This window comes from Zonotrichia albicollis, chromosome 5 (assembly GCF_047830755.1).
Source record: "Zonotrichia albicollis isolate bZonAlb1 chromosome 5, bZonAlb1.hap1, whole genome shotgun sequence".
NCBI lineage: Eukaryota > Metazoa > Chordata > Aves > Passeriformes > Passerellidae > Zonotrichia > Zonotrichia albicollis.
In genome coordinates, this window is record NC_133823.1 from 64729038 (window position 1) to 64746195 (window position 17158).

The 17158-nt window shown below is 45.4% G+C and overlaps 2 protein-coding genes across 6 annotated transcripts in view; both read right to left on the reverse strand.

Annotated features, from left to right (window-relative positions):
* Nucleotides 1-2756: 2756 nt before the first annotated feature.
* On the reverse strand, nucleotides 2757-9272 carry EPGN (epithelial mitogen). Of its 2 annotated transcripts, none has more exons than XM_005495876.4 (5): nucleotides 9131-9272; nucleotides 8527-8616; nucleotides 4045-4165; nucleotides 3180-3332; nucleotides 2757-2895 (listed from the first exon to the last, which is right to left on the reverse strand). In XM_005495876.4, the coding sequence occupies exons 1-5, from the start codon at nucleotides 9165-9167 to the stop codon at nucleotides 2841-2843; spliced, it is 456 nt and encodes a 151-aa protein (XP_005495933.1). In that variant the 5' UTR covers nucleotides 9168-9272; the 3' UTR covers nucleotides 2757-2840. The 2 variants fall into 2 exon arrangements, with proteins under 2 accessions (XP_005495933.1, XP_026654197.1); XM_026798396.2 differs by having other exon boundaries at nucleotides 8527-8640; nucleotides 9131-9253.
* MTHFD2L (methylenetetrahydrofolate dehydrogenase (NADP+ dependent) 2 like) overlaps nucleotides 9140-17158 on the reverse strand; it is a 28527-nt gene continuing 20508 nt past the window's right edge. For 3 of the 4 annotated variants that reach the window (XM_026798394.2, XM_026798395.2, XM_005495877.4), the window contains one exon: nucleotides 11208-12822. In XM_026798394.2, coding sequence (XP_026654195.2) covers nucleotides 12710-12822 — 113 coding nt within the window. In that variant the 3' untranslated portion in view covers nucleotides 11208-12709. Of the gene's footprint in view, nucleotides 9278-11207; nucleotides 12823-17158 lie in introns of those variants that run through there. The other variant, XM_026798393.2, reaches the window with a different exon arrangement.

Genomic DNA, 17158 nt, shown 5'->3' on the forward strand with positions numbered 1-17158 from the left:
CAGTCAGGCAGCCATGCCTCACACACAGCTGGGGCCTGCTCTGAGGCTGTGCTTCTGCAGGGTGGGCACACAGCACCCAGGGGGTGAGGAACACTGTGCTGGAAGCCATGACTCCACTTGGAAAAAGAGAACTAAAATAAAACAAGCACCTTTTTTTCCTTCCTGCCTTGCCTTCTTCCCATCGTCATCTTTCTATTTTATTCTCATGTTGTCCTGACACCAAGTCCCATTTTGCATAGCACAGACTTACCTGGTGCTTCACCTTGCACTTCCACTGGCAAAAAAATACCAGCAAAGTCTCATTTCCAAAGCCTCCTTGGGCCTGAAATACAACTAGAAAAACATTTCACTATGTAGTCTCCTACTGAATTGTGGCCCTTAAGTAGACCTTCCTTTTCACTTATGAGTAACCAAACTTAAAAAAATCAGAGTATGTTGCTGTAGGTACCAAATGGCTCACTGCAATGAGTAAAACCAGTGAAAAGACACTTGCACATCCTGCAGGACACCTGCTTGGCCTCTGGTACACAAGGGGTGTAACAAACATCAGTAAGAGAACGTGCAATCAAAATGTTTCTCTCCAACAGTTCTCTTTGGCCAAGGTGAAGTCCAGATGTTCCAACTCATGCCCTTAGAACTTGTGTGCCAAGTGCACAGACCCCCTGAGGCAGTTGTGTAGGGTGCGTGTCTGCTCCAAGACAGCCTCTGCAATGGAGAAGGGCTGGTCCTTGGGAAGTGAATCCAACAGCAGCAGTGTGAGCACGAGAGACAATTCACTGGCGAGAGGCAGATTCACTCATGTGACAAAAACCCTGAGGCTTTTCATCCTTTGGATATTCAGCTCCACCATTTTCTCCTGAGACGAACAAGCAGGATCTCTCACCTGTGTTTTCCTAACGACATGCACATCTTCCATTTCCATGTGAGATGGGTGAAGGGTGTTTTGCATTTGTGAGGATGTGCAGACTGTAATTTATACCTAATTGTCCTCTCACCACATATGTGTGACACAAAATGATAGGGCACTACCAAAAGCTGACTTGAAGATAGTCACGAGCACAAGTTACCCAGCAGTGGAACCTAAGAAAAGGTCAGAAGAATGGAAAAAAGCAAGCAGTGCAAAGATTTGAAGATTTGACTGGAGATGAAGAAGACAAAAAGGCTGAGGGATGAATACAATGGTGTCAATGTGCAGAGGAGTGATGCCCATCCACTTCTCACCAGCAATCCTTTTTGTGTGCATATGCTGCTTGCTCCCTCTGTTACACGGGATTCCAAGCAGTGTGTGATGTGCTGTTTTATTTACTGGTACCAGAGAGCCAAGATGGCTCAGCTACTGATGAGGATGCCCACATGAGAAGCCCCTGAACTTCAGACCGTTGACATGCCACACGCACCTTTACCCTTTCAAACCCCACCTTTCATACACATTTCAGCATTGTCACTGTAGTCTCACAAATACACAGTTTTTTTCAATCAAAAACATGCATCCCTCTTGTCAAAATTAACTCACATAACCAAAAAACTGAGCTTTCAGCAGGGCACCTGAATTTTGGAGCCAATCTGACTCCACAAGACTTCAAACTACCAATTGCCTTTCTCTGGTAGATGGCTGAGCACAGCAGATGAGTCTATAATGTGCAACAGCTGAAATGAAAATGTCTGAAAGCCATCTCTAACCACATCAGCATGGCAAACGCTCCAGCTGTCTGTGAGACATCCCAGTTAGTGCCATCATCTTCAGAACCAATTTTCTTCCCTTTTCCTTGAACCAAATCTTTGTACCTTACCAATTCTTTGTAGATAAGATGAATGGAACCAAGCATCCGATATGCAATCTGTTAGTCCAGGGTGGAACTGAATCCCTAAAATAATTTCTTATTTGAGTGGTTACATTGTCCCCATAATGTGCAAAAGGAATAGAGAAAGTCTGTTTCCTGGGAAAAACTGTAGTGAAGTTTCATATCAAAATTCCAGCTTCTCTAGCAATTCAAGTCTTGTGCAGGAATCAGGGTGCAGCAAGGCAATGTTCTGCCTGAAATTCCATGGAACTGAGGACCTGCTGTAGGATGTTTGGGAAGCAGACAGTTCTTTGTCACAATCACACTCCACAATCCATTTTGAGAAAGGCGTCCTGTTGCTTTGCTTATGAAAACAATAAGAACATGCCATGCCCAGAGGCGTCATGGTCTGATTTTCCAGGAGAATTGCCTAGTCTCTATATTTTAATTTAAGGATGGTTTTGAGAACCAGACACTTTCCTCAGTCCAAAACAGTTGTTGTCCTTTATGGCACCAGAAGCCCATACGTGGCCCAGCCCACCAAGGGTAACCATTGGGTTGGGAGAGGACTGTTTATCCACACACAGCCAGCAGACAACAAAATCAGAACCCAAATGGTTAGTGGTGAGCACATGATGTCCAGAATACAGCTCCACTATGAGGGAGGTGGTGCTTATCCTCCAGAGGAGAAAAAAAAGAAAACAAAACCAAACAGAACACACAAAAGACCAAAGCAGAACACTGTACGAGTGCTTGAAATGACTGAAAACAGCTAAAACCAACCAGTCCTTCCCCCAGAGCAAACACTAGGCACAGGACAGTGCTGAGATGCCTGCAGTGTCCTCAGCTGCTTGGGCCTGGGGACCATCCACCCTCACCCAAGAGAGGAAGTCTTTCTTCAACCACACCCAGAGCCTGTCAGTGCTGCAGGAGCTCCCTTGGCACGCTCCTCCGCCGTTCCCTTGGGCTCATCTCCTCAGCAAGGCCGGGGCACCTGGCCCATGGCGCGGGGGCCTTCCTCCTCAGCAGGCAAACCGGTGAGAGTTCCAGCACCGGGCTTCACAGCGCCGTCTCACCCACACACACCTTGTAGGGGGATTGCAGTTTCCTGCATCTGAAGCAGACACCAGCATGTGATTTGCATCAGCCAAACCTGAAACTGCAGCAGCCTGCACAGAACCAAAATCTAGTCCCCTAACTCACTTGAGTAGCCCAGAGGAGCCCCACGGTTCAGACAACTGCACCACTGGTAGATCAGAAATCAGAAGTATAGAGAGTTAGTTCCTTGAAAATCACACCACAGATTAGTAGCAGGTGAAGACACAATCCCAGTGCCCCTAAAACTCTGCCCACTGAAATTCAGATCAATGTAATCAGAAGACTCCAGATTTCCCATACCTCTTTCTTACATAGCAGTAGATGATGGCGAGTATTCCACTGGTCAGTATTCCAATCCCAATCCCCACAGCAATGTAGCGCTCATAAGAATTATGTGCATATGAATTTAGTGTTAAATGTTCACACCTCTCTCCATTGTAACCTGCAAGGCACCTACAAAATAAATACACATCACGCAAAAATCATTCAGAGCTCGTTTCATTTTCTATTTCAAATACACATTAGTTTCCATCAGTTTCAAACAGATCACAAGAAGTCTAAACAAGGAGGGGCTGAACCTGCTGCTCACTCAGAACCTCTTCCCTCCACCAAGACTACCAGTTGTCCCAGTTTATCTAGGTTAAAGCTCACTTGAGTACCGCAGTCACAGCAGCAACACAGTCTAAACGTCCCCTGGTTGTGCAGGGTGTGCACAAGAGCACTGTGCTCTGCAGATCCTCAGCAGCTGTTATGTCTCCAGAGGCCAAGGCTGTGCACTAAGCATCCTAGAGAACTATAAGGACACCACGGTTCTGGTTGGTATGGAATTGTGGAATAAGGCAGTTAGAGCTGATATGTTGGAAGGTGCTGTTCCCTTCTTAATACTTACTGTGAACATCTATTGATTCCTCTACTACTAATTCCAGTACCAGCTGTGATTTGAGTGAACTACAAAGCTGTGAATTCCCCCTCTCCCTTCCTCAGTTTTCCACTAGCACAGTACTGCAGCCTTGTTTGCAGTCCTGAAACACCACAGCACTCAGGTCTGTGACAAAGTTTAATCCTGCAAATATCTGACTGACACTGTGAAGCTGCACATGCAGCACATGAATAATCAATGCCAGTGCCATTTTTGAAGAAGGGTATAACAGGCAGCATTCCTTACTTGCATATGGGCTTCCTCAGCTCGCTGTGGAAGGCGCAGAGCCCATTGATGCAATAGCTGTGGTGCTCCTCAAGGCAGGTCTGCATCAGCTTCAAGAGCTTTGGCTGCTCTGAATAATCTACTGTGAAACAGAACAAAGTCATGTTACTTTTAGGACAGAATATTGTTTGAACATATTTTCACACCCGGAGCAGAACAGACAATGTGCAGCAAACACTCCGTAATGTCAATTTACTGTGTGGTGTCCCGTGAGCTGGTTCAGTCAAGCACTGAACAGAGCAAGCTTCCCAGACAGTCCAGCACAGCTTTGAGAAAGCACTAACTGCAAATAAATCATCTGCTCTTGAGCAACATGTACAGAAATTACTATGGGAGATTCACACAGGGTAACATCAGCACTATCCAATCTGCAATGCAATCAGAAAAACTTCCCCAGTAATAGCAGGGGTTTAGGCCACAAGGAGAGCTCTGAATTACTCTCAGTATCCGTCCCAGGCTGGATTCAATTAATAGCTAATTTTTCCTTGTCCCAAGACAAACTACTGCACTTCTGGTGCTCCTGCCTATCAGCTCTGGGTGAAGATGAATGGTGGGACTCCTCCCTCCCCTCCCTTCTCCACGGTTCAATGTTAGCTGAGTGTCCCAGGATAGTTTTAAGCTGCCAAGACTGCCTGGTTGGTTTTGCTGTGCAAAAGCACAGTCCATGGCCAGCAAGGTTGTGAACTTGTGCTGAATTCTGCACAACTGGGGCAGCAAGCACACTTCTCACACAGAAAACACTACCTTATTCCCTTATTCATGGTGGTTCAAATGGGAATAAAGAAGTCACAGGAACAGGGGTGCAGCAGGTGAGGAGAAAGCTCCAAAGCTTTGCCATCACTGCAGGCATCTGTTCCAACTGGTCTCTCTACCCAGTTCCAGGAATCACTGGTGGGGTGGGGTGTCCAAGAAATGACTTGCTATTTCAGGGGACTGCATCAGTGACAGCTGAAGGTGATTTCCTAACAGAGGGCATGTCAACAGCAGCTTTCAGTTATGACCACAACAAAAATAACATCTTGCAGCAAGGTGACAAGGTCTACCCAACAAAGGTGACTCAAAGGTACAGCAAGCAGAACCCTTCCTTTCTGACTAAGTGCTGAATCAAGGTCTGGAGATGGTACAATCATGGAATCATTGCCACACACACAAGCCTCAAGCCTCCTTGAGGGCAACTTGTGAGCCCACCACACACTTTTCAGGATTAACAGCACCAATCCCCTAAATTCCCAATCAAATTCCAGTCTGAACCATCTAACTGCAGGAACCTCCTTTGTGTGCTCTTGTAAGTAGTTTTTGAGGTTTTTTCCTTCCTCCTCTCTGCAGCTTTATCCGAGGCGACAAGCAATGGCAAACAGCTGTTCTCACTAGAGCAGCTCTCAGCTTGAGCTGTGAATGATGTGGTTTGGACACCCAAAAGGCATGATGCTATCACTGACACTCAGATCAAACAATTCCTTTGAGAACAGTGTCTCTCAAACCTGACAGAGTAACCAGACTCCCAGCTTAGCATGAGACCTAGAGAGAACAAGTGACAATTCAGGTCTGCCTGAAAAAATGACACCTTGGCTTAGTGTCAGAAAACCTACAGAGGTGGGAGAAGCATGCCTTGCTTCAGAATGAACTTCTAATGGCTGAGAAAAGGGCATCTTAGCCATCCTTCCACAGAGAAAAAGTTACCCCCAAGTTTCTCTTCACACTATGGGGCCTAGAAACACAATGCAAGTGAGGAAGTTGTGCTGGCTAAACATGAGTTTAGTGTCCAACTCTGGCTCTTTTTGGGCTGCTTCTGGGAAGGCTGCTGACAATCTCTGGAGACAGGCTTGCTGGCTAAGAGCACAGTCAGCCAAGGACCAGGCCTTAGTGGGACAGACTTCAGGAAGGAGTTAAGAAAGGGCAGTTTTCAGGATGAAAAGACAGATTTTGGGGCAAGGGATGGATGACCCTACTGGCTGCACAGGAGAACTGTACACTGCTCTCTGATGAGGAAAGCACAAAGGAAAGCATGTGGGCAGCAGAGCTCAGCATGCCAAGGAGATCCAGGATGCCAGAGACTCTCAACAGCCCACTCTGGTTAGGTCTAAAGTACCTGCAGAACAGCTACCTAAGCTCCACAGGGAAGAGTTTCAGAAAACAGACAATGGCACATGCACACTTTTCCCAGGAGCCTCCTCAAACACTCAGGCACCAAATCACCATTTCAGCACAAAGTGCACTGGAAAACCACTAAAAATATCCTTCAATGGGAGACTTCAGCCAGCATTTCCCACTACCCAAAGTACTGCTCTTCTCCTAGGCCCTGAGAAGGTGTCTATTGCACAGGTTTAGCCTTTCATTTCCATTTCTTCCACGAGGGGAAGAAAGAAAATAAACATGAGGAAGGTACAAATTCACACCCCAGAGGCACAAAATCCCCAGCCACCTCTACCCCAACTTTGACCAGATGGATTGCCACATCCCAAAATCTCTCCTTGCTCATGCTAGCTCTGCCGAGAGGTGGCAGACTTCCACCTACCCACACCTGCAGGAAACCTGGCTTTGCGCAGACACAGGAACCCCTTTCCCTGACTGCCAGTGTCATTAGAAACCCAGGTCAGCCCGGAGCAGCAGCCTGCCTAGAAAGCACTTGAGACAGACCAGCACATTCCTCCTTCGCTGTCAGGAGGAACAGCTTGGTCCATTGTGGGTAACATCACCTATTAAGTCTACACACAAAAATTCCGTGAGCTAATTATTTTGACATTGCAGAAGTACAAATTACCTCTGAAAGAATGAGTCTCAAAAACAAAAAGGATGATTTCCTAGCCTGCCCCAGAGCATTATGTTAATTCCTATCATACTGCCTGCCTAGATCCTAAACAAGCTGTTGAATAAACAGGTCCATGTGCCCTTTCATGTCACATGAGGAGAGAGAAACATGCCATGTAAGCACTTGACAGCTGCCTGCAACTGAGTCATTCAAAGAGATGCACCTGGCAAGACCTGACATGAAATCAGGGTTACAGGTACTTGGAAGCCTGGGCTTGCCAAAACTAACAGACTGGCAACAAAAGGAGTCAGCCGGTAAGACCATGACAGCTCAGTCCACAAGTATGGTGCATCAGGGAGGAAAGGCAGTGGGAAGGAGGAGGCAGGGAAGGGCTCAGTCCCAGCTCCAGAGCCTCCTTTACTGCCTTTGAGTGGAATTCTCTTAAAGGAAAATGCTGGTGTGTCCAGTTGACTACCACAGCTCCAGCTGCGACAAAGGTTCACAGAATACCGCAGACATGGCTGTGACCCTGTAAATAAGCCTCCTCTTTGTTGAAACATGACCCATTGCTCCTGCTTTCTAGAAACACTAACAGGGCACTTAACAAGCCACAGGGTATTTCCACTTCATTATCCTCCTGTTTGGTGTATGCAGCTCAGCAAGAATCATGTCACAGACTAAACCAGACCACAGTGCTGCACTGATAAACCAAAGTACTGTGGTCAAAAACCAACACCTTACCGATTTCACATGCATACAAGTGTGTGTATCCATATTTTATGTGTATATGTATAAAGAACCCACACATACAGTATGTGTGTGGATGAATGTATATGTAACACTCTGCCACTACAAGAGATCAGAAATTAAAACAAAACAGCTGGACTTGTTATGAGAAAATAATAAAAAGCTTATGGATCTACTAAAAAAGGCTTGGAAGACATCCTGTGATGACTTAGAATTGACAGAAGATTATTTGTATGCAGGTTTATATGCCTTTCAAAGTACAGAGACACTAAAAAGTACTGCAGTTAGATTCCTCTCCTCCTTCACTGACCTGCCAAAACCTCATTCCCAGATGGCACAGCTCTCCAAAAGCAATGACATCACCAGCATCTCAGGTAACATCAATGCAGCTGGCAGGATAAACACAGCTCTGCTCTCAGAGGCTGGCAGGTAAAAGAGCCTGAGTTCACATTTCAGTCAGGAAAGAGAAAGGAAGAAGAGAGAGCCAGCACTCAGATGAGAGCTGAGAAAGCCCAGACAGCCAAAAGCAAAACTGCAACAAAAGACAGAAACTACTGAGTAACAACTCATGACAGGCATTGCTTGACGTTGTGCCTGTTCCTTCTCACTTCTGCGCATTCAGGTGCGTGCTGAGGACAGACAGAAACCAAGCACCAGGCAAAAGTAACAGAAATTGGACAGCAGCCTTAAAATGTATCCTTCAAATCATGACTAAACTTGAGTTCAATGATCCTTCAGCTGCTCATTGCTGAGCCTATCCCAGCTGGGTGGCAGCCCTTACTCCAGAGAGGCTTCAAAGGCTCCATGAAGAAATCAGCTTGTCTCACAAATCCCACAGTGTCCAAGGGATGGAGCATCACAGATTTTGGTGGAAGTTTTATTTTGTTGGTTGGGTTTTTCCCCCAGTTGACAGATTAACAGAGACAAACAGAACAAAAAACCAATACCTTCAGCATTGTTTTTTGTCCAATTAATCCGTAAGTCCGTGCTGAGGGATGAAGCAGTAATAGCAGACTCTTCACTCAGTGCCCCCATTGCTGTGTAATGCAAATAGATGCTTACTGGAACAGAAAACTCAGTGTATCTATTCAAGGTTCATTTCACCCAGAAAGCACTTCATACAAGATGCACTTCAAACAAACCCCAGAGAAGGCAGCAATACAATAACAATTCACTTAAAACTCTTGCCTCAAACTTCCTTTTAACACAGCATAATTATGACTGTGGGACAACAAACAATGGCTTGCAAATGTCCCAAAATACAAATCCATCCTATTTTCCATTCTATTATCCTGCACAATTTGCAGCATAGATACATGTAGCATAGTACAACCTTACACCTATTTACCAGTTTAAGTAGCTTATTTTCAGAGTCTAAATTACACCCCATCAGTTAAAATTCCATCCAGGTTTCAAATGGCTGAAGTAGCTCTGCTTCCTACATCTCTGCACTGCTCCCACCCCACCACCTATCTCAGAAGGAGAAAGGCTTTGTTTCTGTTTAACAAACCCTGGCACCTCACAACACAGAAAAGCCTCTTCCAAACCTACCTTTCAGCAAAATATAGATTAGCATTCCAAACGCCATGGCAGCTGCTTTAACACCTTCTCAGGTCTTCTTTCCAGGTGGCTTGCTTGCTGTGCTTATCTGTGCTCCCGTGTTTTCTCTTGCACTTATACTCCAGGAAGCGTCATCTCCTGTTCTCACCAATCAAGAAAAGGTGCATCTGGTAACAACCTAACCCCCGAGGCAACCACACATTTATTTAGGAAACTGCTATTATCTAGCAATGGCATCAGGTTTTCTTTTGAAACCCTGGTTTCCTATTACCTGTGGGCATAAAGGTGCAGTTTTAGAGCGAGACCCAGAATCTGACAGTGCAGAAGAACAAAAAAACAGCCAAACAAAGGTGAGCCAAACAAAACACGACTGAAAGCGTGGTGTTTTTTTCTCCTCATAATGCAGGTCTTGTATTACTTCCAGAAGGATATTCACCCTCAGAATGCTACACTGGAGTTCAAGTGCAGACGCCAGTCCCTGCTCTGCTCCCCTGTTCCTCCCATCTCTCAGTCCCTGCCATCCAGAAGAGGAACTGCGGGAACAGCTAGTGCCGAGATTAGGAGGCGATGAGGCACAAAGATAATGGATGGTGTTCTTCATCAGTGGCTGCCAGCGGGAGGCCTTTGATCCCAGGCCCTGCAAGCCCGAGGGCTGTGCTAATCACTTTGCACTCAGCCTGGCTGTGCACAGCCCGGGAAGCCAGGCAGCCCACTGGCCGGTGCCAGGCCTGGGATTGCTGGCTAGAGCTGCGGGGCACAAGTCCAGACCTGGCCAGGCACCATCTCTGCCTCTCCAAGAAGTGACTATGCTTAATGCAAACACTCATACTTGTTACATAGTGTTTGCAGGGTCTCTAGAACAGACCTGTCAAACATGCTTCTTGTACTAAACTACTCTCCACAACTCCAAACACTGTACAGCTTCCTTGGTCACAGGCAGATTGGGACAAGTAGGACTGGTCTCTGTGAAGGGTACTGATGTGCCCAGACTAGAGCAGTTAATTGGAAAATCCCAGTTCAGTAACACACTGAGACATCCACAACCTGACTGACCAAAGGAGCGGTACATGGCTCACCTCAGCAACTCTCACTTCCTCATCTGTGAGCTCCAAGCAGCAAAGACATTTCACAATTTTTAGATTTTAAAACCCAAAGCCTTTTAATAAGTGCCTTGGTAACTCCAATCAGCTCACATCCTCCCTCTCCATGGCATTCTCCTCAGTGATCTGTAGGACTACATCCAACCACTTCACGTGTTCAGGAAAAAACACAAGCTAGTTATGCATATTTTAATTATGCCCTTTCCTGCTCATGGACTGCATTCCAGAAGGTTTTTCCCTTCCTTTGCTATCCTGAATTACTGCATGCCTGCACACTGATTGAGTGCGACTTGCACGCTCCCTGGACGGACAGGAGTGTTTATGCCTACCTGGATAACCTCTGCTATCAGTCCCAAGCAGGGATGAGGTTGGTGAGCCTTGCTTTCAACATTCAGCTGCACAATGGCAGCTTAATCTGGCCTGAATCCGAGGGCAGGCTTTGTCACCAGGCAGCACAGCGGGTGCGGTAGGCCTGGGACAAGGCTGCAATGGGCAAGGCTGTGCTCTGTCTGCCGCAGGGCGTTTGTCCTTGGACAAACCTTGACCAGGTCAGGCACACCAGCCTGCTTTCTGGCTTGTCTAATGGGCCCTTCCCTCTGGATGTTCTCCCAGCAGAAAGCACTCTCAAGGAAGCCTCCAGCAGCTCTGCAGACAGCATGTAGTGGAGCCAAGCCCAGGCCCCACAGGCTGTGCTGTAATGCTAACCCAGCTCCCACAGGATCAAGGGAAAGGCTTACCATGCACAGTGACCTGCTTGGAGGGCATGACACAGGCAGGCTCACTCAAGGAATACAAGCACAGTGCCTTAAATGGCTACTCTGACAAAAATCACAGAGATGATCACAGTTAAACCAAAGAAAACAAACAGCAGCGCAAACAGATGGACACAGCAATGATTGAACACAATAAACAAAGGAAGAACACAACCATGCCCCAAACCACATCAACAGCCTCCAGCAAGACCAAGGTAACAGCAAACAAGTTTTATTCCATCTTTCAGACATGGGTTGATGAGTGCAAGTACAGTCTCCATAGGTGCCTTCATCCTCCTACCACTTACATTACCACATAAATTTATATTACCACCTACATTTAAAAAGACAAGCATCTGCACCATTGGCATTGTATATTTAGCAATAATCCTGTCAAACTTGTGCAAACACTGTGCAAGAGCAAACTCAAAATCCATCACAAGAAGAGTGAGCATGGAAAGGATGCTCCACCTTGACTTATCACAGTAAAGGCATGTTCCCCTTTAACAGCAAGGGAACTTAACCGCAGTCTTTTTCCTTCCCCTTCCAAGTTAACTATAGCCCAATAGCAAACACCTATGGCTCCTGATGAAAATAAATCAGTAATCCTGGTGCAGATGTAGACATCCTAACTGTCTACCAGTGCCTTCAGTGGGAACATCAGCATGGACACATTCAGCTGAACTGGCATCTCAGCAGTAACTGTTCTAGATCTATCCAAGAAACAGCTTTGGGAATAGAGGCACACTGATCTCATCCCATGTGCTCTTCTCTAACCAGCAAAATACTGTGGCTATTGAAGGCGAGGCTTACAATATGGATTAAAAAAAGCCCTCTTTATGCAGTTTTGAAAAATAAGAGAATAATTAAATGGCTTAAAGTTCTAACACAAATATTTCATGAGAGATAAAGCTTTGGTTTTCTCCTCCTCTTGATCTCCTGCCACACATATATGTTGTACATGTAGAGAAGTTTTAACTACATTCCATTCAATTCCAATCAATTTGATTCCATTCCGTTCAATTTCAATCAAATTCAGCCCAAGCAACTGGCCAGGTTTGAGGGGTTTTTATGAGATGGCAGTATTAGGCACCAAAGCAATTTGCCCAGACATAGAAAAAAAATAACTCCAGTCTCAATTCTCCCTACTTATGCACGCTTACCTCTTGCAGGTGTTTCAAGTCAGAATTTCCCCAGCATTCAAGCTTGACTCTTTTAAAACATTTACTGAACATTCGCATTCATGTCAACATTACTGCCTGGCCACTGCTGGCTCTACTCGTTCAAAAAAAGTATTTAAAGACCCTGAACTACATCCAGAGTGCTTAGTGACATCAGAACCCAAACCATGTATTTGAAAGATATTTAGCATGTCTTAGTTTTTATATTGTTTGAACAGGTCCCAAGTGTTTACAGGACCTTGATAACTGCCCCAATACATAGGTGAAGTTGTAATTTATGCTTCATTCTCCAACACATAATTGGCCACCACCACGAACATACCCGTGTAGGCTGCATTCTCCAAGTCTATTTTGCTCACAATAAGTCAGTAGGAGGAAAGACAAAGTATCTGAACATTTTATAAACCATCAGATTTAACATACCTGACATGTAAAAATAAATACAAGGTAGAAATAAATATATTTATAGTAAAAAAGTGTTTTGTGTATCAATAAATAGAACAACCCAGATTCTTCTTCCAAGGTAACCCATTTGCTCTAGTAAATGAGCTTTTTAGCGACCAGGAGTGTGTTCTTCAGAAGCATTGCAACAGTCATAGGTCCTACCCCTCCCGGCACCGGAGTGATAAAGGCAGCCTTCTTCTTCACTTCTAAGAGAAAAGAGAAAAAGGCATTGACTAAGAACACTTCCACCTTTTTTCCCAGATATGCAGGAAGGGCTGTGACTGGCAGGTACTGCAGGGAAGGGACCAGCCAGGGCAGGGATGGAACAGGGCCAGCATCGGGGCTGCAAGGTTCTTCTCCTAATGTGAATGTATCACCCAGGGCTAGTTCTGGGCCAGGGCTGCACAACCTGTTCCAGCTGATCTACCTGCAGCACCTTGCCCTCTCCCCATGGCAGCACAGGCACTCACACAGCCTGTGCTCAGACAGATGGAACGTTAATCCCAAGGAATTCTTTTGGTAAGGTAAAAATTCTGCCCATGTGACACAGCTGACCAGCTGTCCCAGGAACATCTGTGTGACAGGTGGTCAGGATGAGCCCAGGAGAGCAGCATGGACATGCTGCTCCCCATCTGTCACCCCCATCTGTCAGTTGGGACACTGCACCTCCAATATCCAGGAGGGCTATGGAAGGTGGGGATGCCATTCTGTAGGTAAGGAGGTGACCCCCCCCACCCCAACTCTGTGTTCCTGAGGAGCAGCACGCAGAGCACGAGATTGCTGGAACTACTGCCATCCACAGCAGAGCAGCAGCCAAGTCACCTAGTCAGCCTCTGTCCCCCACGTGACAGAGGGCACACAACCAACACCACGAATGGTTTCAAGCATCAGCATATTTAAACTCCGCAGTACAACCTTTTCTACCCTGCTTCTCACATGTAGAACACCTGTGTGGCCTTTTACTCCTTTTTGATTGGTCAATGCACCTCAGCATTCCCTGCTCATTTTCCTTGAATGATGTTCACCTGTTTTACACAGCTGCACACCATTAGGGATGAGGCTCAGCCACAGCCCCACTCCCTCAGTCCCATAATCTGTTCTCCTACACCACAAGCTATAAAGACACCCTGAGATCATAGAAAGAAACTTAAAACTGGAGAGGGAGAGAGTACAATTTTCTGTTTGATTTGTTTTTCTGATTCACACTATAGACAAGGACAAGAGTTTTCTTCAAGGAAAAAAACCAATTCTAGTGGCAGAACTCCCATTGCAATTTCAGCTGGAAACACTCAGCTCCTCCAGAAAAGACATTTTTAAAGATCAGTTTTACTAGGGTGCCTAGGTTAAACCAGGATGCAAAGGGGCAGGTTCTTTGTGAAGTATCACAAAGGAAAATCTTACCGAAGCAGCTCCAACCATTAGTCATGTTAGACTATTGAAATTCAGTGTACACTTTGAGTGCATTTAAGTTAACCTGTTTGTATGAGGAATTCATACAACACAGCAATAAATCCTGGCTTGATCTTCTTATCTACTGTGCAAAACGCCATTGATCAGAATTACAGGCTGTTGGCAAAAAAGTTCTGCTCAACTTTGTAGGAACTCACCTTGTTAATACTGAGAGTCAGGGTTTTTTTAGGGCACCACCATGAGAGGTTTTTTGTTTGTTAGTTTGGGGCTTTTTCTGGCTTGCTTAGTAATGAGTTCTTGGTAAATCATTTCCCACTTACAGAAGCTTTGCTTTTTCAAAGACTAACACACAGGAGACACCTAAGCAAGCATAACTGACAGAAACACATTCAATTTTACTGAAGTCCCTACAGAGCAGACTCTGCCTGCCTATCAGAAGATGTTAAGAGACTGAAAACTAGGCACCTGGCTTTGGAACAAACAAGATCACTTGCTACTGCTTTTAGGGTATTTATCTTGAATCTCTGGAATCCATGTGGTGCTCAACTGTCTGTCAACTGAGGAATAAGATCTCAAAAAAAGAAATATTACAAAAGAATTTGAAAAATTGGACACTGGGAGTTTTGGAAAATGATATTCACTAGATTTGAGGAGCCAGACATAAATGAAATTATTAAAATGCTGTCTGAACGTCCCCTATGGCAGGGAACTCATGAGAGCATTTGCAAAGTTAACAGCAAATATCCCGCTGAATTAAAGAACAGAAGATCAACCCTCACTGAGGAGAGCTGGTAAATACAACCAGGAGGGTTTTAATTACCCTGTTGACTGGCACCACCAGGTATACTCTTAAAATATATGGAAAGGAAATCAGGCTACAATGTGGTTTTTCTTCAGATGTAAAATTCAACAAATTTAATTAAGATATCATATGACAGTTACGTCTCAATATTCTCAAACAAACAATTAACCTTTTTAATAGTAATACTATTTTGAAGTACATACCATTTCCGAATGGTGCTTAGAGTTAATACAGTTACTATGAGTTTTCAGATTAATGTCATAATTATTGAAATGTACCCACATCTGAAGAAAACACAGCCATTCACACAGAAAATACTGTAGGCACTTTAAACTGAAATATGATGGTTTTCACGGCAATGTTACCTACCTCTTTTTGTGGTGTTATTCAAAGTACTCCCACCTGACCTACAAAGAGGACAACCCCCAACCAGACCTTGTCTTTCCTCAAGAAAGGCTTTCAATGCCTGTCAGGTCACTATCAGGTAGAGCATGCATTGCCTGTGGTGTTAGTAACCCTACCCAGCAGGAAACACACAGTGCACTGTTTTCCCAAGTTGTTGGGGAATTCCTCTGCCCATATTATACCATTGTGGAAATCCCTGTGGAGAGGCGCGGCAGAAGCCAAATTTCTTGCCAGTTAGCATAAAACCACCCAGATAGCTCATGCACAAAAGCTGATCCAGATTTTTGAACACACAACAGGTGTCTGTGCTGGGAAAATTGCCATCTGATAACTTTCCATTGGTAAGAGTAAATACAGATATGGTGAGTGCAATTTTCCAAGATGAATGCCAGCAACCAAAGGGGGGAGATAGCTTGGCCTCAAAAACGTCAATAGACTTTCCTGGTCAAGTGAAATAGGCCCAAGCACAGTTCTCAGACACCACATAAATGTGTGACTGATCTCATGTAGGCAGGTGAGCTGGTGTGCTGTCAGTTCCATCAGGTCCTGCTTCTGCTTCTCAGGAATGAAGTAACTTTCAGTTACTTCAAAGTAAAAAAGTCCACAGCTTTTCTCCTGCTTTCTCCAGATGGGCCCTGGTCTCCCAGGCCTTCCCCTGACAATCTGGAAAATGCAAATCAGACACCTATGGGGGAGGAGCTGCTGTTTTGCAGCTTCTGTAGAACCTTGAAATCTTCCTTTGATTCTTCAGAAGAAATGAAATGTAGATTGTTTCCTTGAAAAACAGGATCCACTGCTTTGGAGACAGCTCTTCATTCCTAGGTTCCTTTAAAGCTGAGGACATCAGACACCTAATAGGGTTAATCACACAAACCAATGGCAAGTCTCAACCTGAAGGCAGCTCTGGGTCCTATGCATCTGCATTAAGTGATGCAGAGTAGTTCCTGCCTAAGCACTGTTTCCACACGGCTTTACGAGTCCCTGTAAAGCTACACCAGATCCCTGCAGCACTGCCCAAGTGTGAAACCACTGCTCAGCAGCCACACTAGATATCCCATGTTCTGCTCCACATGTTCTGGGATTCTTCTCACTATGCACTGTGGGACACAAACCAGCAAGCATCTACCCCATTTCTCAGAGTTCCTGCTTTTTCTCATCCTTGTTTCTCTTATTGTAGCTATTTTAACTGCAATATAAAGGAAAACTAAGGAATTCTGGTGCAGTGCTGTAATTCCAACAGTGTGTATCAGTGACACTGCTGAACAAGACCACCCTCTTCTGTGCAGGAGAACCTTGACAGGCCATGCAGCAGCTCACTGACCCCAGTTAGCCAGCAGCCTACTGGCTTCTGTCACAGCCTAACACCAACCTTCTGATTCATTCCTTGCAGTCATGGAGCACAACAGGCAATGGTTCCCCTAAGGTCTGCAGGGCAGCGATGTGGTGACGTGATCACACAGACTGGGCTCTTCTCCATGGCAAAATAAATGCCAGATCTTTGAAATCAACTGAGAAAGGAACTAACTAAAGTTATAGCAAAAGCACCTGGAACATGCACATTCTGTTTCTGTGACCACTGTTTGGGAAAGCTGCACAGGGAGCTAGTTTGGAAAAGATTCAAGGAGTGAGGAGCAGCCTATAGCCAGGCAGGTACTGCAATGAACGCGGAGAGGCAGCAAACACCGTCAGATGCAGTGGCTGTCACAGAGGCCAGGTTTCCTGCATGCTGCTGCCAAGACACACCTGAGGACCACCACTTCCACCAATTCATTGGAATTGAAGACTATGGTGGGTAATCCTATTTAGAGAAAATGCATAATATAGGCCCATCACCTCAGACCACATTAATCACCTGTTGGAGCTCCCTCTTCTGCTCTTCAGTGCTGGCAATCCCTCCCTGCTCATGGTGGCACCAATTCTCCACA